This window comes from Myxine glutinosa, chromosome 2, assembly GCF_964187855.1.
Source record: "Myxine glutinosa chromosome 2, kmMyxGlut1.1, whole genome shotgun sequence".
NCBI classification, from domain to species: Eukaryota; Metazoa; Chordata; class Myxini; order Myxiniformes; family Myxinidae; genus Myxine; species Myxine glutinosa.
In genome coordinates, this window is record NC_136262.1 from 159,188,991 (window position 1) to 159,214,431 (window position 25,441).

At 48.7% G+C, this 25,441-nt stretch overlaps 1 protein-coding gene across 3 annotated transcripts in view; it reads left to right on the forward strand.

Moving 5' to 3' along the window:
• The window catches only part of LOC137421126 (ras and EF-hand domain-containing protein homolog), a 47,673-nt gene that overhangs the window by 10,423 nt on the left and 11,809 nt on the right, over positions 1-25,441 (forward strand). For 2 of the 3 annotated variants that reach the window (XM_068106863.2, XM_068106865.2), the window contains 6 exons: positions 12,401-12,488; positions 13,584-13,792; positions 16,498-16,645; positions 17,820-17,957; positions 18,141-18,276; positions 24,409-24,490. In XM_068106863.2, the coding sequence (XP_067962964.2) occupies positions 12,401-12,488; positions 13,584-13,792; positions 16,498-16,645; positions 17,820-17,957; positions 18,141-18,276; positions 24,409-24,490 (801 nt within the window). The remainder of the gene's footprint in view (positions 1-12,400; positions 12,489-13,583; positions 13,793-16,497; positions 16,646-17,819; positions 17,958-18,140; positions 18,277-24,408; positions 24,491-25,441) is intronic. The other variant, XM_068106864.2, reaches the window with a different exon arrangement.

Consider the following 25,441-nt stretch of genomic DNA (forward strand, 5'->3'; position numbering starts at 1 on the left):
TGGTCAGCGTGCGCATCGATTTTGACCCTGCGTGTCAACAATTTTTTTTTTTTTCAAATTTCCAATGGTACCTACAACAGCGCGCACCGTCTATATAAATATAGAGCACATCATAAATGATAGAGCACATTAAACATAAACAATGCCGCGCCGCCTCAAGTATTCGCGTATACTTGAGGCGGTGCCGAGACGAGATAATTGCAATTAAGTGAGCCGTAACGTCACGTTCTTGCCGAAAACGCCATTTGGAGCGTGAGGAGCCATATAATGTATGCATGTTGCCGGGCCGGCGCGTTATCTCGGGAAATGCGGGTCTGTGAGGGTCGCCATTGGTATCAACGTTCGCGCATGGTTCTCCCCTACAAAACTACGCTTAGTTTGTCCAAATACAACCAGCCGTTCCAAAGAGATGAGTAGTTTTGTGTGCCGTGCCGTCATGAATCCAATCGGCTGGATATTGTCATTTATTGAAACGAAGACGTTCTTTGTCGGGTTCGTGTGAAACAACCAAAGGACCGAGAGAGCTGCGGGTGGTCTCGTTAGTTAGGCATGGATCCTATCTCGTTTGTCATGAAGTTGTCTGTGATAATCTGGTGGACTGGGAGAAGAGATCGTGTGAGACCATCGGCATGGATTCAAGCGCTCCCGCGTTAGCCGTTTAGCCTAGCCCAGCTGCAATAATGCGCCGATTTGAACCACACCATACAGCCCATCTGCGCATGCGCGGCTTTGATACACATGCAGTGTGTCATCCCGTACACGAAGATTGATCCAGGGGTGTAGTCATTTGCGCATGCGCGTTTTTTTCAGCATTCAAATACTTCGGCAATCGCCTGTTAGACCACTTGCGCATGCGCAGTGTTGACGCGATCGACGCATTGAAATGTTTGACGGTACGGCGAGGCGATCTCGAGAACGAAATGGCAGTCTTTAATATGCTTGAAGAACTTAATGATTTTCAGAATAAATACATTTTTAAAATAACTTATTAAGCTTGTGTTCATTATTTACCAAAAGGCCTACCAGTCCCATTGGCTGTCTTTAATTTCTCTCTGGACGGCGCCACGGCAGATGAGGACACACAAAACACCTTTATATGTGCAATCCATGCTTTTCAAAAAGAAAAAAAAAACCGCATCGTCGCATCAATTCTGGAACTTTGGGCTGACCAGAGACCAGCAATATTTTGTTTTTGGCCTAACCTTCAGTGACATCTCATGCGTTGGCAGAAATGGAACATTTGAGTTGAGAAACTCAGGTGGATAAAGGGCAGATAGGTTTTAATTGACAAATTAATCAACACCTTTGACAATGAATGTGTCACCCGGCAGACGGTCAACGATCTTACTATTGAGCAGATCAATCATGTTATTCGTGTGGTGAAAATCGCACCTGAAGCCAACCACTAAGAATTTGTATGATTGGATGGCTCTTCGAGTTCCGTGTACACATGGTTGATGACGTCATCTTCCGAGTTCACACAAAGTCAAAGTGCAGGTGCTAATGCCATTACGTCATCGTAAAGGTTACCCTCCACAGAAGACAGGCTCCCTTCACCCAGTTGCAACAACCAATCAGCATAATGCTCGAGTCGTTTTCGACTTTCTTCATCCACGCAATCAAGTTGATTGAGCACGTGCATATTTGTTCCTAAGGTTAGCGGTGTGCAATGTCGCCACATTGGAAAGTTTTTCATGCAGGTGTTCTCATTGCGTCTTGAATAATACACCGCTTTAACCCGGAAACTTTGCAGTTATGACAAAGGGATTGCAGTGTTACGATTATAGTTCATGTTATTATTATTATTACAAAAATGATATTACTGCATAAGGAAAGCTAGGCTAATTTGTTACTTCCGTGGTAAAAGCCCTTATTGTCCATGAGAGAAGACGTGCATTCGGGCGGTGAAAAGGTAATAGAGCGCTTCCTTAAACTCTCCCGAAAAAAACCTCAGGGGAGGGGGAGGGGAGGAGAGGAGAGGGGGGAGGGGGAGGGATGGGAGGAGGAGAGGAGTGGGAGGGTGGGGGGGAGGGAGGAGGGCGAGGTGGAGGGGGGAGGGCGAAGGGGGTGGGGGAGGGAGAGGGGGAGGGGGGAGGGAGAGGGGGAGGGGGGAGGGGGTGGGCAAAGGGGTAGGACAGAAAGGAAGGGGTAGGGGGGGAAAGGGAGGGGCATGGGGGAAAGGGGAGGGGGAGGGGAGGGGCAAGGGGAGGGGGGAAGGGGAGAGGGTAGGGTGGAGGGGGAAGGGAAAGGGAGGGGGAGGGATGGGAGGAGGAGAGGAGTGGGAGGGTGGGGGGAGGGAGGAGGGCGAGGTGGAGGGGGGAGGGCGAGGGGGGTGGGGGAGGGAGAGGGAGAGGGGGAGGGGGGAGGGAGAGGGGGAGGGAGAGGGGGAGGGGGGAGGGGGTGGGCAAAGGGGTAGGACAGAAAGGAAGGGGTAGGGGGGGAAAGGGAGGGGCATGGGGGAAAGGGGAGGGGGAGGGGAGGGGAAAGGGGAGGGGGGAAGGGGAGAGGGTAGGGTGGAGGGGGAAGGGAAAGGGAGGGGGAGGAGGGAAGGGGAGGGGAGGGATATAGATGGTTACTGGCAATTGATCACATCCAGAAATGATGTAATCCACACAATTTATGTACTTCACATAACGTTAATAGGAATACATGGCCGTGTAGATGGGAAATACAGTTTGTTTGAAATAAATCACAAATATCAGATGAAAGTGAAAAAAAACCTATGTGGTGTGAATGGCAATGTTCCTCGCTGAAATGTGAAAAAACTGAATTACGTGCGAACGCATAACTGTGAGATTATGGCGGCAAAGTTGGAACATCACGTGATCCTAGCAGAAGTACCCGGCATTGCCGGGTGGGGAGGGGAGACCCGTACATTCCCAACCCGTACATTCGCCCTCTCGACTCAAGCTCGTACTCGATTCGTATTCGAAATCGAAAGGGGAAAGGGGAAATCCTTCGTATTCGAATTCGTAAACACGAAATATGAATTACAATTTAATTCATATCGCACAAAATCGACACAAAACACGGTCGCATAAAGGTGAAAGAACGCAATGGCTTTTCGCCCTGAATTACGTGTGACGTGTGACGGGATGGAACATCACGTGATCGCTCTGAGCGAATCGGCGAGCTGCTCGCACTGGCTGAGATTAGCGGGTACTTCGCTGAAATGCACTGAGCTAAATATGAATAAAAAATATGGATCTCGTCAAATATGGTCTCAGTCATGTTCGTCCCAGGCTCAATGGCCATGTCTATGCCAAATATCAAGCACGTGAGCCTCTCCGTTTCGGAGTCTATCGGTAACATTACACACACACACACACAAACTGTGTTTTGAAGCACGCGGTGCTACGCGCGTGACTTGCTACCAAGGAGGAAGCGGACAACGCGGTAAGTTTATAGTTCTTTATTCCAAAGGGGTCACTGTAGCACTGGCGCGCTCCGGGCTGCGCGCCCGGTGTATATCCTGAGGCCACGCCTACCCCTCGGGCGTGGCCGCCGCCCACTTGGTGCGCGGAATGATGTCACCACACCAGTGGGCTTTCGTGTCCGCCACACGCGCCCCCCCCAGAATTCCCGCGCACCTGGAGGGCCAGTTTGCGGGGCAAACGGATGACCCGGCCGAAGTGCCCTCTGGCGACCGGCGGCGTCCGGGATGCAGGGATGCCGGGTGGGATGCCCCCGGCTGTACCCAGGATGGGTGCCGGACTGGGGGGCGGCATGCCTGCGGGGCTGGGCGGTGCCGGGGGTCTGCCCGCAGGGGGGCGGCCCCGACGCGGGGGCCGAGCCACCGGCGGTGGGTGGTCCACGTCGAGGTGGGCCGGCTTGAGGCGGTCTATGGAGACCCGGTCAGGAGTGCCGCCGATGTCCAGGGTGAAATGTTTCACCCCGGTCTCCAGCACGCGGAAAGGCCCGTCGTACGGGGGCCGCAGTGGTGTCCGGTGGGCGTCGTGCCGGACGAAGACGTACTCCGTGGTGCGAAGCTCCGGGGCGACGTGTGTAGGAGGGTGCCCGTGGTGCGCTGTCGGCACCGGGGCGAACCTCCGGGCGGTCTCCTGCAGCGCAGAACACTCCTGCGCCGCGGACGAAGGTGCCGTGGGGTCGGGGAGGAACTCGCCCGGCACCCGCAGCGGTTGTCCAAAGACCAACTCTGCCGCGGATGCACGCAGGTCCTCCTTGGGCGCCGTCCAGAGGCCCAGCAGGACCCAGGGGAGCCTGTCGACCCAGCCGCCATCACGGAGGGTGGCCCGGAGCGCGGCCTTCAACGAGCGGTGGAATCGCTCGCACAGGCCGTTGGCCTGGGGGTGGTATGCCGTGGTTCGGTGCAGCTGGACCCCGAGCCCCCGCGCGACCGCGGCCCAGAGCTCCGAGGTGAACTGGGGGCCGTGGTCGGACGAGATGTCCGAGGGGGCGCTGAACCGGGCGACCCAGGTGGCGATGAACGCCTGCGCGACGTCTGCCGCCGTCGTCGCCGCCAAAGGCACGGCCTCCGGCCACCGGGTGGTGCGGTCCACCATGGTGAGGACATGGGTGAAACCCCGCGAGGGGGGCAGAGGTCCCACCAGGTCCACGTGAACGTGGTCGAACCGACGTTCCGGCACCGTAAACGGGGCCAAGGGGGCCTGGGTGTGTCGGTGCACCTTTGCGCGCTGGCACGCGAGGCACGTCCTGGTCCAGCCGCGGACGGCCTTCCGGAGGCCATGCCAGACAAACTTGTCGGCGACCAACCGCTGGGAGGCCCTCATGCCCGGGTGGGACAGGCCGTGGATGGTGTCAAAAACCTGGCGCTGCCAGCCTGCGGGCACGATGGGGCGAGGCCGCCCGAGGGAGACGTCGCAAACGAGGGCCATGCCCGCGCCGTCGAAGGGCACCTCGGTGACGCGGAGGCCCGTGACGGCGGTCCGCAGGGCCTGGACCCCGGGGTCGGCGGCCTGGTCCGCTGCCATCCGGGCATAGTCGATGCCAAGGTGGACTGCGTGGGCGACGGCCTGGGAAAGGCAATCGGCCACCGGGTTGTCCTTTCCCGCGACGTGCCGGATGTCCGTCGTGTACTCGGACACGGCCGCGAGGTGACGCTGTTGCCGGGCCGACCACGGCTCGGCGACCTTGCCCATCGCGAAAACCAGCGGCTTGTGGTCGAAGAAGGCCGTGAACGCACGGCCCTCGAGCAGATGGCGGAAGTGCCTGACCGCCAGGTGAAGCCCAAGCAACTCGCGGTCGAAGGTGCTGTAACGGCGTTCGGGCGGGCAAAGCTGCCGGCTGAAGAACGCCTGCGGTTGCCAAGCTCCATGCACCCATTGCTCGTACACCGCGCCCACCGCGTAGTCCGAGGCGTCGGAGGTGAGGGCGATCGGTGCATCGAGCGCCGGGTGCGCGAGCATGGTGGCGTTGGCCAAGGCGAGCTTCGCACCCGAGAACGCCGTGTCCATCTGCTCGGTCCAGGTAACGTCACCTTTGCCCGGCTTCCCTCGAAGGGCCTCGTGTAAGGGGCGCAGGAGCTGGGCGATGCGGGGCAGGAACCGATGGTAAAAGTTTACCATGCCCAGGAACTCCTGGAGCCCCTTGATCGTGCGGGGGCGTGGAAACTCCTTCACCGCCTCCACCTTGGCCGGTAGGGGGACGGCCCCGTGCCTGGTGATGCGGTGCCCCAAAAAGTCGATTTCAGCAACACCGAACCGGCACTTGGCGGGGTTCACGATCAGGCCGTGCTGGCCCAGACGTTCGAAGAGCGTGCGGAGATGGTGTAGGTGCTCTTCGCGGGATGGGCTGGCGACGAGGATGTCGTCCAGGTAGACGTACAAAAAATCCAAGCCGCGCAAGACGCTGTCCATGAGGCGCTGGAACGCCTGAGCCGCATTTTTCAAACCGAAGGGCATCCGAAGAAATTCGAAAAGCCCGAATGGCGTGATGACAGCCGTCTTCGGGATGTCCTCCAGCCTGACAGGGACCTGATGGTAGCCGCGCACGAGGTCCACCTTTGAAAAGAAGGACATATTCGCCAAGCGGGCGGAAAAGTCCTGAATGTGGGGGACGGGGTAGCGGTCGGGGGTGGTGGCGTCGTTGAGGCGCTGGTAGTCCCCGCACGGTCGCCATCCCCCGCCGGGCTTGGGCACGATGTGGAGCGGGGACGCCCACGCGCTCTCGGAGCGCCACACGATGCTGAGCCGCTCCAGCGTAGCGAACTCCGCTTTAGCTACGGCGAGCTTCGTCGGCTCGAGGCGGCGTGCCCGGGTGTAGACCGGTGGCCCGGCGGTGGGGATGTGGTGTTCCACCCCATGCTTGATGGTCCCCGCCAAGAAAGTCGGCCGCATGAGGGCCGGAAAACCCGCGAGGAGGCGGGCGAATTCGTCCGCTGCCGGAAGCGTACAGATGAACCTGGCCGGAACGGAACTGCTCAGCAAGCCGCTCGGCGAGCCGCTCGATGAGCCGCTCTGTGAGCTGCTCAACGAGCCGGGCAGCGCACACGCGAGCGAGCTGAACGTCTCAGCCTGGACAAGCCTTCTGCGCTTTACATCGACCAGTAATCCATTAGCACATAAGAAGTCCGCGCCGAGCAATGCCATGGGCACGTCGGCCAAAACGAACGACCAACGGAAAACCTGACCTCCGAACCGCAGGGAGAGACAGCGTTTTCCATACGTGCGTATAGACGTACCATTGGCCGCAAGCAGCGCGGGACCTCGGCCCGCGGTGTGCTTGTCGGACGTACCGGCAGGAACGACACTCACCTGCGCTCCCGTATCGCACAGGTAACGGCGCCCGGACAAGGTGTCCGTTATGTACAGCAGGCTGTTGGAATTGCCGACGCTCACCGTTGCCACCGAGCGCCAGCTCGCCCGTTTCCCGACATGCCGAATGAGCACGGCGGGCGACACTGCCGAGCCTCGTGGCCGAACTTGGTGTGGAAGGAACACCAGGCGGGCAGCTGCGGCGTCGGAGGCCGCGGTTTTCTTCGCGGCGGCGGCGGTGGTGGTGGGCGGGGCGTGACGGCGGATACGAGGTGCGGTGCATCGGGGAAAGCTTCGGGAGCCTCGGGAGCCTCGGGAGCGGCAACCGCGCCAAGACTCGCCTGTGTGTCCAAATCCGCGTAGTATTTGTCGGCCTCAGCAGCGAGCGCACGGGGTTCCGTTAACGCGGAACCAGCCAAAGCAAGGCGGACTCGTGCTGGCAGCTGGCGTCGAAACAACGCCCGGAATAGAGCGTTCGGGGTTTCGTCGCCCATGAGCGCCAGCATATGGTCCATACGGACCGACGGTCGCGTGTCCCCGATCTCGGGGAGGTCCAAGAGGCGATCGGCCCGTGCGTCCACCGTAAGGCCGAACGTGGCGAGGAGAAGACGCTTGACCGCCTCGTACTTGCCGTCGGCAGGTGGATTCCTTAGGACCGATACGACGCGGGTGGCCGTGCCGGGCCTGAGGGCGGAGACCACGTGGCAGTACATGGTCTCGTCCACCGTGATGCCTCAAAGTCGGAACTGGGCTTCCGCCTGCAGGAACCAAACTTCGGCTTGTGATTCCCAGAATTCAGGGAGCTTGATGGAGACCGCGTTGGTAGCCATTGTTGCGGTGGTTTCGGGGAGTCAGCGACAGCTGACTCGAATGTCGGAGGTCACCAATGAAGCACGCGGTGCTACGTGCGTGACTTGCTACCAAGGAGGAAGCGGACAACGCGGTAAGTTTATAGTTCTTTATTCCAAAGGGGTCACTGTAGCACTGGCGCGCTCCGGGCTGCGTGCCCGGTGTATATCCTGAGGCCACGCCTACCCCTCGGGCGTGGCCGCCGCCCACCTGTGCGCGGAATGATGTCACCACGCCAGTGGGCTTTCGTGTCCGCCACAGTTTTATATATATAGATATATATATATATATACACGACATGACCAAAAGTATGTGGACACCCCTTCTAATTAGTGGATTCGGCTGTTTCAGCCGCATCCATTGCTGACAGGTATATATAATCAAGCACACAGCCATGCAATCTCCATATACAAACATTGGCAGTAGAATGGGCCATACTGAAGTGACCTAGCGTTGCTCCGTCATAGGATTCCACCTTTCTAACAGGTCAGATCATCAAATTTCTGTCCTGCTAGAGCTGCCCTGGTCAAATGTACGTGCTGTTATTGTGAAGTGGAAACGTCTAGGAGCAACAACAGCTCAGCGGGGAAGTGGTAGGCCACACAAGCTCAGAGAACGGGACTGACTAGTGCTGAAGCGCGTCGCGCATAAAAATGGTCTGTCCTCTGTTGCAACACTCACTACCGAGTTCCAAACTACCTCTGGAAACAACGTCATGTTACGTGCTCCTCCCCAAACCCCAGTCACTGTGTACCTCCGAGCCCCGAAAGGAGTCACGGCAGAAAGATGTGTTATTCTGTGTGTCAAAGACCAATGGTGAAACCACACCAATTGTTACCAAAAAACAAGTATTGTATTAAGGTCACACAAGAATAACAGTACAAGAACAATATTAATCAATTGTACAACAAATATATCATTCCTATGATGGTACCATCAGTTTCGTACAATATAACTCACTGTGCTCCAAGTGAGCGAAAATAACATTCCCAAAGTCTCTGTCCCGGCATCAAGCCAAAGTCGATCCACGCTCCGGTGATCGTAAGAACGATGTCGTTTCGAGACCAGAATCCAGTTCGGCTGACATTCATGCTGCCAAAGATGCGCAAAGGTGTAACCCTCAAGAGGCGACTGGGAAATCACACTTTCGGGTATGAACGTTCAACGGCTCCCAAACGGCGAACCGCAAATTCCCACTCAAAATCCACGTTACACACGTAAACCAGGTTAACGACTGGGTGCGATGAAATGGCTGAAGCGATGTGAAAAGCCTGGAGCGATGCGAAATCGGGAGCGAGGCAAAATGGCCGACGGGCCCGTACTGAAGGCGTACCTGCACTTCAATAACGATTCTCTTCGGAATCAACCGCAAAACCTGTCACGAAGGTTTATCTGTCACAGCGATAACCACTCTGTCACAGGAATCCCTTTCCCAGGAAACCCAAAGTTCGCTCGTGACCCCCGTTCACCAGCGTTTGCTCAAGACCTCAAAGCAACTCGGCTTCTTCTCGACCTCACTTGCTCCGCTTCTTCTTCCTGCTCTTCTTCATCCGTTTTTCTCTCGATCCGGTTTCCGGTTTCTTTTAAAACATTAATTTTTTACCTTTTGCAAACAGTTATCTCCATTTCACTGAAATGATAACAATAACAGCACATGGAACCAAAAATGCTTACAGTGGATGAAAACCACAACGACGTAAGTGACGAATTCGTAACAGTCAGCATAACAACTGTTCGTTAGGAGCTTCATGAAATGGGTTTCCATGGCCGAGCATCTGCACACAAGCCTAAGATCACCATGCGCAATGCCAAGCGTCGTCTGGAATGGTGTAAAGCTTGCCACCATTGGACTCTGGAACAGTGGAAACGCGTTCTCTGGAGTGATGAATCATGCTTCACCAGCTGGCAGTCTGATGGATGAATCTGGGTTTGGCGGATGCCAAGAGAACGCTACCTGCCCAAATGTATCGTGCCAACTGTAATGTTTGGTGGAGGATAAATAATGGTCTGGCGCTGTTTTTCATGGTTCGGGCTCGGCCCCTTAGTTCCAGTGAAGGGAAATATTAACGCTACAGCATACAATGACATTCTAGACAATTGTGTGCTTCCAACTTTGTGGCAACAGTTTGGGGAAGGCCCTTTCCTGTTTCAGCATGACAATGCCCCCATGCACAAAGCGAGGTCCAATCAGAAATGGTTTGTCGAGATCGGTGTGGAAGAACTTGACTGACTTGCACAGAACCCTGATCTCAACCCCATCGAACACCTTTGGGATGAATTGGAATGCCGACTGCGAGCCAGGCCTAATCACCCAACATCAGTGCCCGACCTAATGCTCTTCTGGCTGAATGGAAGCAAATCCCCACAGAAATGTTCCAACAACTAGTGGAAAGCCTTCCGAGAAAAGTGGAGACTGTTATAGCAGGGGCGGACCAACTCCATATTAATGTCAATAATTTTGGAATGAGATGTTCGATGTTTGGGTGTCCGCATACTTGTGTGTGTGTGTGTGTGTGTGTGTGTGTGTGTGTGTGTGTGTGTGTGTGTGTGTGTGTGTGTGTGTGTGTGTGTGTGTGTGTGTATATGTATATATATATACATATACACACACATATATACATAAATATATATACATAAAAAATTTCTTCCCAGGTTCCAAATCCCCACTCCTGACTGCCAATTGTTGCGGATCTCGACGCCGGCCTTCTCCCCTTACCAAGGGGGGATTAGTCCCCTTGTCTTTGACTGGCCTGGCGGGACCCGGGACCTATGATGTCCTTCCCGGACAGCGCGAAATAGGGTATTAGGACTAGGATTCGCTATTACCTAATTACTCGCGCTGCCCTGAAACGAAATAAACCTCGCACGAAACACGCATGTTGAGACGCCGAGTGGTGCGTACATGCGATCCATGCCGTTTAGTTGGTGAACCCGGTTCTAGCGATTTTATTCGTGCCACGCTTAGTCAATGGATAAATCACAAAAGCGGTCGAATTGGAAAAAGGAAGAACAGGTTTATTTACACAATACAAGGATTCCAGAAAAAGGGGACACAGTGCAGCCTTATACAGTCTTAACTTAATACCCAGGACAAACGGGCCCGTCACACACACACTCACACGGGGTTTGCAGCTGCAGGATGATGGTCCGCGTCCAAGGATGGCTCCCATGCAGCTCCCTCCGGTCTCCGGCTCGTCCCGTGCAGATGGTAAGTAGAGAAGGCAGGAGCTCTCCGCATGTCGTTTGGACGCACAGGGTTATTACGGGGCGATTTGGTAGGGAGCGGACTTCGGCGGTTAATCACTGGCAGGTTTTACTCGCGTGGCTGAAGTAGGCGCTATTCGCCACTGGTGCGTCTGGCGGCAGCCGTGTATTCATATCGCCAATGCCTCTTCTTCTTCTCCTCTGGCACGTACGTTATACTGTGCGAGTTACAGTTCAATGCCTCCAAGCGAGCGATGCGAGTCAAGTTCTCCTTCAAAGTCCGGCTCGTAAATTCTCTCAAGTGCTCACAATACGCTCGCCCCCTCAAGTCCTCCGATGTAAGTGCTCTCCCAACAAGTCCTCTCGATCAGTCCTTCAAGTCCTTTCTCAACAAGTCCTATTCAAGGGTTTTGTGCACCGACTTATATGGGCACGCCCTGCAAACCTTCTAGAACTCACCAGACGCGCCTCTCCACGCCCTCTCATGCCATGCCGCTAGAGCCCTGGTTGGCTGGTGGCTCTTACCGTCATCGCCTCTGACGCTCCGCCTTGACGCCTCCCTCACCCCGATCCCGCGCTCCTCCTTCTCAGGCCTACCTCGTGTTACTTGACTAGTGAGCGAGCAAAGGGCAGAAAATGCTGCGGGCAACCAAAGCGTAACAACTGAGCGGGCAGCCAAATGGGGCGCGGGATCAATTATGCCCATAGAGGTGGAATTGGAGGGTGGACGCAAAATGAACGGGACCTAAACTCATGTCTTTACACAACGCAGGTATCAATAGGGGAAATGGCCTATAATTACACATACTATGACATAACTAATACTACAAGTGGGCCTACGTGTTGCTCGTGGACTAACTATGGGGGGGCAACCCTTTAACCTTTAATGATCAATATGTGCAAATCTCAAAACCGAAGCAATATATATATATATGTATATAGATAAATAGATAGATAGATAGATATATATTAGCAGAAATACCCGGCATTGCCCGGGGAGGGGGGGGGGGGTGGGGGGGGGGGGGAGGAATCGGTGATTTCTCGATCTTTTGTTTTGGAACTTAGTGATGTATTTTGGCATATTTTTCATTCTTGTTGTTTAAGAATTAAAGGTGTAACTTTTAAATGCTTATGATTTCACTCAATAGTAGTTTTTAAGCAAATAGTTTTGTACACATTTGAATGGGCATCCATTTTTTCCCATGCCATCCCTACATATGTAGTTCATCCATACTCCATGATATACTCCATATAATGTGATACTTCCAGAAAAGAAAATTGTTTTAAATAGCATTTTAAATGCCACTGCAGTTGGCAATTGAAGGAATACAGATTGGTTATTGCATGACATTGGTTATATCAGATTATTATATACTTTGGCCAACTAATCGTTCAAAGTGTCATTTCGATGAAAACACAACACTTCCGAATGATTTGCAAATTAAATGTAAACATGTGAATCAGTTCCGTTTTGAATACAATTTGTTTTACTCGAATTCTGATTTTTGAATAGAGATTGAACTGTAAACATCATCAAAGTCAATGGAAGGGGATGGTGACATTCTCTTCCCATCCTGATAATCATAATTTTCTTTCCCTTCACTTTATTGCAGCTTTACAAGGCGCCAGTTGAATGACAGCAATGATGAGCTGCGAGCAGTTGTGGAGCAGTCCTGCCGCAGCAATAGAGGAAGCCAAGTTGTAAGTTAGACCTGGCTGGGGCGCCTCTGCACAATATCTGTATGAACATGAAAAGACCACTTACCCGACTTCCACAATGCAATCTGCGGACAGGACATCTACCTTTGCCACCCTCCGATGAATAGTGTAACCTCGAGCTGGCATTGACTGCCCAGACAGCAGTTTTAGGTGTCTGACATAATAAGACCCGATGATAAACCCTCGTCGTGGTGCTTTGGAGACGTGTTGTTGCATCATGTAGCAGGTTGGCCTTTTGGAGGGGACGTCACACTTACTTTTTCTCCTGCAAGTGCTCATCTACAGTGGGATATATGAATCCGAGTCCAGTAGCAAATTTATTACATTAGATGTGATCAAAATTAATTGTTTTTTATTAAGTTGAAGAAGCCTCGCGTCAAACTCACTGTTGCCTCGTGGAATATTAGAACCCTGCTAGACAACAAGAAAGGGCTAGAGAGAAGGACTGCCATTATTGCACCAGATTAGCGCCCACCTGTCAAACTTGAAGGATGGCTTCCTTTAGGCTTGCGCTAATCTCCGCAATTTCTAAATTCCTAAAGAAGGAATTTGTCGACGTCATGATGTTCGTTTGATGCCGACGTTATGATTGTCCTCCCGGAGGGGTTCGCAAATGTCCTCCCCAGGCTCACAACCAACACAGTACAATTCCCCCCTCCCCCCCCCCCTGACCCCCAGAGGGTGCTACCCTATGCTGACTGTCGGGTGGCCTTGTGTGTGTAAATGTCGTCCTGTACTAATTTTTATTTTATATTTTTCCTTGTGAGCTCAATGTTGAACTCTTCCGACACATTTATGATATGAATGACTTTGCCAAATTTGGTGATTCTATCTGCCCTTTTTGTTGTGTTATATTAACCAACAAACAGACAACCCGCAGAATGGATAATCGCATTGATGGGCTTGGCCATGGCATGAGTAATAAGTAAATTAATTCATGACAGCAAAGGGGTTTGAATTCAGCACAGGCTTGACAGACCAAATGACCTCTTTCAGTGCCTGTGTGTGTGTGTGTGTGTGTGTGTGTGTGTGTGTGTGTGTGTGTGTGTACCACTTCCTCCCCCTCTTCTCACACAGTCTTCACCCGATCGACGCCATCGCCGCCCTCGCTCTGTTTCTCCTCAGCCAGACTACCTACGAGTGCGGCCATCAAGCCCCTGTAGCTTACACTCCAGCTCACCTCACATGGACCATAACTCGTGGGGTCGCAGTCGTGCTACATTAGATTTACAGGACGGTTTGAGGTCTGGGCACTCTTGCCCCGACATTCTCAGCCAGGAAGATGAGTAAGCTGAATTTTTCCTTCTTCTTGTGTATTAACTCTCTTTCTTTCTCTTTGTCTCTTTAAGTCTCTGTTCTGACGTATGAGAAATCCTCCACCATTAGCCTTCTTGAGGAAGTCATTACTTCTACCCCAGCAACGAACAATCATTAACCTGATTACGCATCTCTCTTTTGAGAGTGGCCATTTCAACTGCTCTCACAAATCATTGATACATATCATGGAATGGTAAGCTCACCAATAAAATCAGATTTGAAACTCCGAGCGCATCTATTGTAAACTCCTTGCCATGTGAATAAAAGAGAGAAAGAAATAAAGACATTGGGACATGCACAACAAAATTTACGGTTTTAAATTCAAACTTTTTTGGTGTTTTAAACACAACCAAAGTGGAGGATATTTTCTGAGCCATCGGGTATTCTGCACTATGAATAAAATAAATTGCAGTTTATAAACAAAAAACTTTTATAAACAAGACAAATATAATCGTAGACCGGCCAAATATATTAAAAAAGTCCTCTAGAAATAATTTTCACGGCATTTGTTGTTACGACAAGGCATCCATGATAGATAATCATGCATATGATGAGGAAGAATATGTGGGTGGATGCCACACTCAATTTTGAATTTATAGGTCATTTCACGGTCAAATAAGGTCGAACCTTGTATTTTTGGGGATTTTGCATCAAGTTAAACTGCATTCGATAGATCTATCCATAAAACTATCTTTATTATAATGTAGATGTACCCAGTCTATATAATTAACAGGTACACTTTGTGTCCTACACATACATCTACGGTATATTGAAACACAAAAGTATGATTTTCTCGAAATTTGTTTATTGTGTAAAAGACGTGCGTATACAAAGTTGTTTAAAAACTCGATCTTTTTTATGTGAACACGTTTTATACACTTTATATACAATATATATCCCTGTCACGGCTAAAATTTAAACAATGACAACATTTGCAATAAACACTGATTTTATCCTATACAATACATTGTACAGCACCAAAGGATAAGGACCCTTTATAAGCTTATTACCCTTTATACCCTAAAGATCCCAAAGACCCTCTAGACCTGATAGAACCAGTGGTGTAGTCTACGTGATACGCAGGTATACGCCGTATACCCACTCGGAAAGGTCCAGGATTTCCGTATACCCACTTTAAAATGCGCGAGGATACGTAACAACATAGTTTCGTGACAGAACTTTCACAACCCAGTATGGATACTTTGATGATGTTAAGTGCCTTTTCAACCTTTATTTGTTAACACATTCACATAACATCTAAGCGAAATAGCTCTTAACTAGCTGAGTCTTGTTGCTAAAAAATTGAAAATAAATTGATGTTGATAACACATAACCAGTCTTTCAGAATGCTCTCAATTACGTGTAGATGCCTCCTGTATGCATTAATGAGTGTGGTGGTGCTTATGGGGTGTCGCTTCAGGACGGGTGTCACTTCAGGACGGGCGCGTCGCTTTGGGACGGGTGACTATGAGGCTGGAAGGGAAAAATCACAGTATACCCACTACAAAAAACTAGACTACACCACTGGATAGAACCCTTAGACCACATGAGACCTTCTGTCTGAGGGCCTTCTGCAATAACACTTGAGGTTCATCAGCCATAATCAACAGGACCCCATTGGTAAACCACCGCAGTACCAAGCTAAGAGGATGCAAAAAAGAATTTATTAATTAAATTTATCTTCTTGTTTCAGGTTCTGCTCATCTTGGTTAGTGTCGTAGAGAAAAGCCCCACATGACAAAGAGAAATGCTCCATGGGGCAAAAAGACAAAAGCCCCACATGGCAAAGAGAAAAGCCCCACGTGGCAAAGAGAAAAGCCCCACGTGGCAAAGAGAAAAGCCCCACGTGGCAAAGAGAAAAGCCCCACGTGGCAAAGAGAAAAGCCCCACGTGGCAAAGAGAAAAGCCCCACGTGGCAAAGAGAAAAGCCCCACGTGGCAAAGAGAAAAGCCCCACGTGGCAAAGAGAAAAGCCCCACGTGGCAAAGAGCAAAGCCCCACGTGGCAAAGAGAAAAGCCCACCCTTAGACCGTTTATAACCCTGAAAATCCCAAGCCCACTCAGACTCCTCTTTACACTTTTAGGCCTTTGTCTTTCGACCTTCACACCTTTCATACCTTTTGATACCCTTTCGACCCCTTTGACCCCCAGATGTTTAAAGATCCTTTGGACTGCTTTAGGCAATTCTGACTGTTTAGACCTCAAATTACACCCTTTAGACCCCTTCGACTTTTTAAGACCCTTTCGACCCTTTAGGCCATTTCAACCCTTGAGACCCATTTGTACCTTCTCAGACCTTTACAGCTTTCGGACTTCAGACCATTTGACCTTTACAACTTTTCAGACCTTTAACCTTTACACATTTACAACTAGACTGCTTAGACTGTTTATTTGCAATCAATGACCTTTCATTTCGTACATCTTCCTATTTATTTGCCACAAAGCAAACCACACAAAAGTCCTGGCGAGGGTCTGCAATCTCTGATTGCTATTTCTCATTTCTACTGCAAGTCTGGCATAAATCGAAACATTAATTTATAGTTTAATAGTGGATAAAATAAACACTGGCAGACATATACAGTATTGTACATAAAGTTATATAACACATTTTAGGCCTAGACAAGCAAAGCAGACACAAACAATGAACATTTGAATGTTTGTTTTCCTGTTGACAGTGTTTCTCTTGAGAATTATTCCAATGGAAATTCAGAAGAGAGTTTTTACCAGTATTTTGACAGTACGGGGCCTGTGCTGCGGGATGTACCAGATGGATTGGAAGGTGATCATCAGGCCAGGATCTGTGGACTACACAGCTCAGATGATGTAAGTTCAACCGTTTATGAACGATATGTGCAATCATATACAAATCGACAAGTGTCTGTGTTTTCCTGGGCGTCATTGGCCATATTAGGGTTTCATATTCGGGTTTTCTCCATATTAGGGTTTCAGAAGGTGGAATAAAGTCCTCCCAGGTCTTAATGGTATCCACCTCCATTTTGGTGAAGGATCTCAATTCATGGACTAAGTTGTGAAGTTTGTTGTCGTCAGAGTTTTGTTCCGAGAGCTCTTTTCAGGATCTCCACCGAGACCAGGAAAGCCTCCAACTGTAGTTCGTTTGTACTAATATTCCCTATAGTCATTTGGACCGCCGGGATTGGCTTTATAAAGTAACCACTTCCTAACCATTCAGCATCATCGGGTTCGACCCGACGTTTACTGGTGCCCATTAGTGGACCCTGTAGACACGACAATATATCCACCAGCAGGTACCCATGAAACATCTGTATAATGTAGAACATGACTTGTAGAACATGAAGAACATGAAGTAGAACATGAAGCCCCCTGTCTCTACAACTTGATTGGAGTCTACCTGTGGCCAATTCAATTGATTGGACATGATTTAGAAAGAAACACACCTTTATGTACAAGGTCCCACAGTTGATGGTGCATGTCAGAGCAGAAACTCTACTATTGAAAATCATTCCAAACAGGAAACTTACTATTATTTGGTACGTCATAAAGGACACTATCAACAGGCATGAATGACTAATTTAAAGTGTTAAATACGTAAGGTGGTGTAAGCGGGGTGGGGCCGGGTGCATAAACGCCGCTAAACTTCCATTTCAATGGGGACCTTTTTTATTTTTCTACAACCTTTAAAACTTTTATTTTATTTTCAATTTAATTATATATTTGAACACTGTAGAACACATATCGCCTTGTTTGCACTTCTAAAAACCTTCAGCACTTAGCAGTACTTGGGCAAAACCTTACACTGTCTCGACCAATCAAATTTGCCACGTACTCAGAGGGTGGAGTAACAGCAAGATTCAGACAAAATGGTGACGCCTGGCGATGCAACGATGGAGCTAACTTGGTCCAAAATATATGTTTGTTTAGTGCATCTTTTTCTTGAAAATCGTTCCCAAAATAATTGGATATTGGGAAATAGCATTTATTGCTGATGTTAGTTGAACATTGCTACCTTTGCTATCAGTTTCCACCAGTTGAAGATGAGGATGTAGACCACAGATTGAAAGAAATCCGTGACGTGTGGAAGCCAGCCCATCCCTCCCATCATTGTGGCTCTACCACATCCCCACGTCTTCCTATCCATGCTTTCTTGCCTACACAGGTAAGGTCACTATTTTATTGTCACTCACAACCTTAGCTCTACATTGCCTTTACTTGTCTTTGAGGTTTCTCCTGTAGTATGCCAACAGGTCTTCTCTGACCTGTATCTTCACCTCTCAAATAACCAACAGGTGATCAAATCAGCTTCTTGCTATTTTTGATCTTTTTTTTGTTTGTTTACAAGGATGCACTGCACTCAGGGAGCTCTGCAGCCAAGGTGTTCAAAATTGTGCTGACAGGTGATGCATCCGTGGGGAAGTCGAGCTTCCTCACTCGGCTGTGCAAGAACGAGTTTGATGAAAACTGCTGTACCACTCTCGGTAGGATCTCCAAGCTGGATGTGTTAAATTGATCACAGACTTGATGAAGGAAAAGGACATTGCAATCCACCTGCACAATCAAATTAACAGCTTCTCCCTTTACCTTGGTTCAAGGGATGTTTAAGACTATCAGAAGGAACATGTGGAGTTTTGACTTGGTGGTATACATATTATACTCTGACACTCACCAAATTCCAAATTTCTTCGATACAGGGAGGGAGTCACCAGTTTACGAACATCCGTTCATACGAACATGATACTTTATCATCATGTTTCTGCCTTTCGAACGTTCAATCCATTTACATGACGACGGCCTTTTTGAACATACTGTGCTCACAAAAGACGAAATGCAGGAAATATGACCTTGAGAGTTAATTACTCATTCACACCATAATTCACACCTCATTCATATGAGCTTTGTTCCATTACTCTTCCGTTATTTCTCACGTCATTCTCTCCACTGGTTACTTACCGGCACGAGAGAAATCATTCTTTCCATGGGTTCCTTACCGGCACGAGAGAAAGCATTCTCTCCACTGGTTACTTACCGGCACGAGAGAAATCATTCTTTCCATGGGTTCCTTACCGGCACGAGAGAAAGCATTCTCTCCACTGATTCCTTACTGGCACGAGAGAAAGCATTCTCTCCATGCGTTCCTTACCGGAATGAGAGAAATCATTCTCTCCATGGGTTCCTTACCGGCACGAGAGAAAGCATTCTCTCCATGGGTTCCTTCCTGGCATGAGAGAAAGCATTCTCTCCATGGGTTCCTTCCCGGCATGAGAGAAAGCATTCTCTCCATGGGTTCCTTCCCGGCATGAGAGAAAGCATTCTCTCCATGGGTTACTTACCGGCATGAGATGAAGTATTCTCTTCATGGGTTCCTTCCCGGCATGAGAGAAAGCATTCTCTCCATGGGTTCCTTCCCGGCATGAGAGAAAGCGTTCTCTCCATGGGTTCCTTCCCAGCATGAGAGAAAGCATGCTCTCCATGGGTTACTTACCGGCATGAGAGAAAGTATTCTCTCCATAGGTTCCTTCCCGGCACGAGAGAAAGCATTCTCTCCATGGGTTCCTTACCGGCATGAGAGAAAGCAGTCTCTCCACGGGTTCCTTAACAGCATGAGAGAAAAAATTATCTCCACGGGTTCCTTACCGGCACGAGAGAAAGAATTCTCTCCATGGGTTCCTTACCGGCATGAGAGAAAGCGTTCTCTCCACGGGTTCCTTACCGGCACGAGAGAAATCATTCTCTCCACAGGTTCTTTACTGGCACAAGAGAAAGCAATCTCTCCACAGGTTCCTTACCGGCACGAGAGAAAGCAATCTCGCCATGGGTTCCTTACCAGCATAAGAGAAAGAATTCTCTCCACTGGTTACTTACCAGCATGAGAGAAAGAATTCTCTCCATGGGTTCCTTACCGGCACGAGAGAAAGCATTCCCTCCATGGTTTCCTTACCGGCATGAGAGAAAGCATTCTCTCCACAGGTTCCTTACCGGCACGAGAGAAAGTATTCTCTCCCCGGGTTCCTTACCGGCACGAGAGAAAGCATTCTCTCCACGGTTTCCTTACCGGCACGAGAGAAAGTATTCTCTCCCTGGGTTCCTTACCGGCACGAGAGAAAGCATTCCCTCCACGGGTTCCTTACCGGCACGAGAGAAAGCATTCTCTCCATGGGTTCCTTACCGGCACGAGAGAAAGCATTCTCTCCACGGGTTCCTTACCGGCACGAGAGAAAGCATTCTCTCCACGGGTTCCTTACCGGCACGAGAGAAAGCATTCTCTCCACGGGTTCCTTACCGGCACGAGAGAAAGTATTCTCTCCATGGGTTCCTTACCGGCATGAGAGTAAGCATTCTCTCCACGGGTTCCTTACCGGCACGAGAGAAAGTATTCTCTCCATGGGTTCCTTACCGGCACGAGAGTAAGCATTCTCTCCACGGGTTCCTTACCGGCATGAGAGTAAGCATTCTCTCCACGGGTTCCTTACCGGCACGAGAGAAAGTATTCTCTCCCCGGGTTCCTTACCGGCACGAGAGAAAGCATTCTCTCCACGGTTTCCTTACCGGCACGAGAGAAAGTATTCTCTCCCTGGGTTCCTTACCGGCACGAGAGAAAGCATTCCCTCCACGGGTTCCTTACCGGCACGAGAGAAAGCATTCTCTCCACGGGTTCCTTACCGGCACGAGAGAAAGCATTCTCTCCACGGGTTCCTTACCGGCACGAGAGAAAGCATTCTCTCCACGGGTTCCTTACCGGCACGAGAGAAAGCATTCTCTCCACGGGTTCCTTACCGGCACAAGAAAAACCTGCCTGCTTCACTTCACCATGTCCCCTCTAACTAGCTCATTATCCCTAAGCCCTTTCACTACACACATTTGATCAACTCTAATTTATTCATTCTTTATTTTAAAAATATACTTTAAAATGGTTTATGTAAAAAAAGGAAATGGAAAAAAAGGGTTTATGAGGCTTTTCAAACATACCGCAGTGAGCACACAGGAAATCGGACGCTCGGGAAAACGACCATTATGTGGGTAGAGCGAAGGGATTAATTCATGTTCCCATGATGCATCTGGCCTTTTTGGGGGCAACATATTGTACTGTATCGTACTGTATTTGTACACATTCCCCTCCCCAAACTTCCATGTCTGTCGTTTGCCCAAAAACGATTTGTACGTATAGGTTGTATTCAGTGTTATGCTTCGGCAGATGTGCTCTTCAGTGAGCACTTTTACATTATTTTTGCCATAATAACAATTAACAATGACTGATAAGCGCGAAGTGGGTAGTACCAGTAACCATGGTGAAAAGGGATTGCTTTTAGGCTTTACTATTATCATTACTGTGTTACTGTATGTATGTATAGTATCAATTTATTCATTTTTTGATTTAAAAAGTACAATTAATAACGTTTTAGGCAAAAAAACCAGTGTTTAATTTGTGGTCGAGAACCAATTAATCACTTATTATTTAAAGGGGATCTATTGATCCAGTTTGCGAACATCCAGCTTAAGAAAACATTGTGTTCGTAAACCAGAGACACCCTGCATAACTTCCATAAAGTTACAGCTCTGGCACCCACTCACCAGTTACGGGCTGATGGTCCATCTTAGAGACCGAAACATGCCTTTGATAGGTAACAAACTTTGATAAGTAAACAAACTAGAACGGCACTCGGTAGAGCGCATACCTCCATCAGGCTGAAGTTTATTTTGTATCCCACCGATAGGCCGGATCTGAATTGGGATCTGAACCAAAATCGAATCGGCTTGTTCTTGTCACCTAACCAACTCATCCACCAAGTTTAGTCATAACTCCTTCATAACTTTTTTTTAAAATATCATGTTGTATATCGCTTTTCACCCGATCTCTCAATGGTGAAGAATCATTTAGAAATTAAATAATTCTCGTATCCGAATCCATATTCATATCTTCCCCAAAATCGAATCGATTAGTCCTTGTCACATACACAACCTCTCCACCAAATTTCGTCCAAATATGTCCATAACTTTGAGATATCGTACTATGTATCGTTTTTGGCCATATTTTGGTGAAGATTCACTTAAAAATTCTGGTAGCCGGATCCGAATCCGGATCTTCACCAAAATCTAATCATGTCGTCTGTGTCACATACATTACCTCTCTGCCAAATTTCGTTTGAATCCATCCACAACGTTTTGAGATATCTTGTCACAGACAGACAAACAGACACACAGACAAACAAACAAGAAATATGTCGTGAATAGCACGATACTTGTGAAATCCATAAAATAAGTTGTTGGCCTATGATGACCTCAAAAATAATTGGTGGTTTAATTCAGTAACTAGATATGCAAATCCTCTTCAAATTTAAAGTTGTTTGGATAAAAATTGAAGATTTTAGAAATCCGGTCTATGTTGACCTTTTGGCGTATGTTGACCTATTGACCTTTTGACCCCAAAAACAATAGGCTTCTTGCTTATGACCAACTCTACCATTTGGTGAAGTTTCATGAAAATCAGTTAAAAATTGTGACCTGTAGGCGACTGACACACATACATACATACATACATACATACATACATACATACATACATACATACATACATACATACATACAGACAGACAGAATAACGCACAAGACCAACCAATATACTTGAAAAATCTTTGATTTTTGTAAGTAACAAACAGACAGGGGTGAAAACATAACCTCCATCCACCTTTAGTGGTGGAGGTGATTAGTCAAAAGATTTTTTTTTATGATAGCCCTTTAATTAATAATCTGTTTCTATTCATTTCCCTATTAATTAAGTACACCTTATTTTTTATTATATCCTTTTTACGAGTATTTTATCAATGACCTTGGTTTTCTGTTTGCTTTATCTGAGAACACGGCTCATGGTGCTGGAGATCCCAGGTTCAAACCCCTTACACTGTTTTGATTTGTCCATAATCTCCAAACTCCATTGTAATTAGTGCAAAAGTGCACTGATGTCTTCTTATGTCATTATCCTGCATGTGGTATGCACATATACCAGCCGCCTATTCACTCTGTAAACTTTATTAATCACCTTCAATTGGTAGGGTCTCTGCTTTTAGCAAGTTGTGTTATAATTGCTGTATTCTCCCTATTCTTCTTTTCATGTCCGGGACTGTATAACATACTGTTTCATAGGAGGGACTGTATAACAATAAATGCAGTCCCTCCTATGCCGGACAATGTCATTGGCCTCAGCCAAGTTGTTGTAGGTGGTTGGTGTGAGCAGTAGTGGTATGATTAGCAGGTGGTCCATGGTCTGAATTTCCCCACAGTCAGTGTTGGGGCCTTGTGCACATCCCCATTTGACCATGCTGACCTTACATCTGCCAACTTTGGTACGCAGGGGATATAGTAACTTCCGGGTCATCCAGCCACTTTGGGCTCCACCCGAGAGTTCCTCTGCTGGGTGGATGTTGAGCCTTGAGGTTTTCCAGCTCGTTCAGTCGCTGTTGCCACAGCCTTGTGCGAATGGTGCTTGGTGTTGCTTTGGGTGGCTCAGTAGAGGAGTAGTAGCTTCTTCTGGAGTGCAGTAAACTAGAAATCAGGTTGCGGCCACAGAGGGGGTGTCTATTATCATCAGTCTCCTGGTCCATCCGGCTTGGCTGGCAACCACTCTCCTAATGTCAGGTGGTGTGATTGTGGTGAAATATGATGTAATGTCTCGAGCTTGAAGAGAAGGTTTGGTCGGAGGGCCGACCTTGAGGGAGCTTATATAAGTCTGGACAGTTCGGCGCTCGGTCTCGTGGCATTCTGTTACCCTAGTGCCAAGAGACAGGTATTAACAGGTACGTAATTGCTTGCTTGCGGACGGGCTTTGAGGAGATGTTTGTTTTCATTGCTTCCTTTGTATTGCTAATGATTGTGCATTATTTTGTGTTGTGGGATGAGTGGAGATATAGTTCAATAAAACCTCATTACTTGAAAGAGGTCTGAGTATTGCTTTACAACAGTGATACTCGCCAGGACTCAAAGGTGTTGGATCTTGGCTGGCTTCAGGCAACTGGTGGTGATGCGGCAGGTTTTATGTAGGACAGGATCCAGTTGCTTGGTGTGTGTGGACCGCTCCCAGATTGGACAGGCACACTCGGTGGCGGAGAAGCACATTGCCAGCACTTTTGCTCGGATGGTGGATGGATATGCTCCCCACTTTAAGTTTGTCAGTTGCTGGGTTTTTTTTTCTTTTCCCTCTTTTTTTTCCATGGAGAAACCATTTTAACCCATGGAGACTTTTCGCTCTTTTCCTCGTTCCTCTTGACTTTTCTTGGTCCTCTCCACCTGAGTCTTGAACGACTGTGTGCGGTCGAGAGTTACATTAAGGAGCACTGGGTTGCTGACATAGTGATTTGGGTCCCGTTCCAGTTTATGTTAAGCTCCTTGCATGCGGTCGTGGAGGTGAATGCCACTGTAACTGAAAAACAGCAGTCAGAAGGATAGGAGATTATGGGACTGTTCAGAATTGAAAGAGAATCTCATTGTTGCAACGACTATACAGTACTTGCTTTTGCAATGAAACCTTTAATATCATCGTCATGCCTTTGAATTCTTCACCAACAACACCGATGCATCAAACTTAATTGCAGAATAATGAACCATGATTGCATTTCCAGGTGTAGATTTCAGACTAAAAAAACTGATGGTGTGTGGTGAGGAGATGGTACTTCAGCTTTGGGACACGGCAGGTCAAGAAAGGTAAGTGTAGAACATATCATCTGAACATGAGGCATGGTTACACCCAGTGGTGGTTCTCCATTGACAGTGTATTGCAAACAATGGCTTTTATTTAATTTTGGTGCATAACAATCCTTCATTTCAGTGAATATTGTCATGTCAGACAACCTCTGTTAACACAGGCCATCTGCATTGGGATATTTTATCCTGCAAATGGCCAAAAGTTTCCCAGATAAACTGCATTCAATATTCACCACTTACCATCCCCATGTGGAGAATGGAAAGAAAAAAAAAACCAAGCAAGTCACCAGATATGAGCAGTGAGAAGGGAATATGCAACTTATGTACAGGGAAATAAATAAAGCCTAACCTCCATAAATGGTACCTCGCAACGCACTCTTACTTTCAATGTGGCAGACGAGGGCTTGTATTGGCACAAGCTGGTTGAGGTCATACGGCGACGAACAGCTTGGCCCCAAAGACAAGAAGCTGCGAAGGCGAGGACCGATGCAAGCATGGAGCGATGAAGGCATTATGGCACAGATTTGAAATAATGATCCCCAGAGGTCAGGGCTGGTGTCTACTTTCCCATGCAGCTCCAATTGCACGCTCCATGTCCTCCACCTCGGTCCAATCCTCTGGGCATTTGGGGATTGCCTCCCCAACCGGTGGGTCATGTCATTTGCTGCTCGCTGATTGTGGGAGGTAACACCTTCTGGAGATTCCCGCCTCATGGGGCGGCCCAAATAAAAAAAGTCTCTCCCATCTTCCGGGCCCTACAGCGCTTCTTACCACCATGGCTTGCACACACGTGCCGACAGTTCGTTTTGGTCCGTTTAAAGCATATAGGGCTTTCCTGGTGCCATTTCCACAATCCATCCACCTGGCCTCACCTTTATGCTACACAACCTTACTCTGACTATACTGTCTATAAACTACATACTCTGCCTCCTCAGCATCGCATTTTGCAAG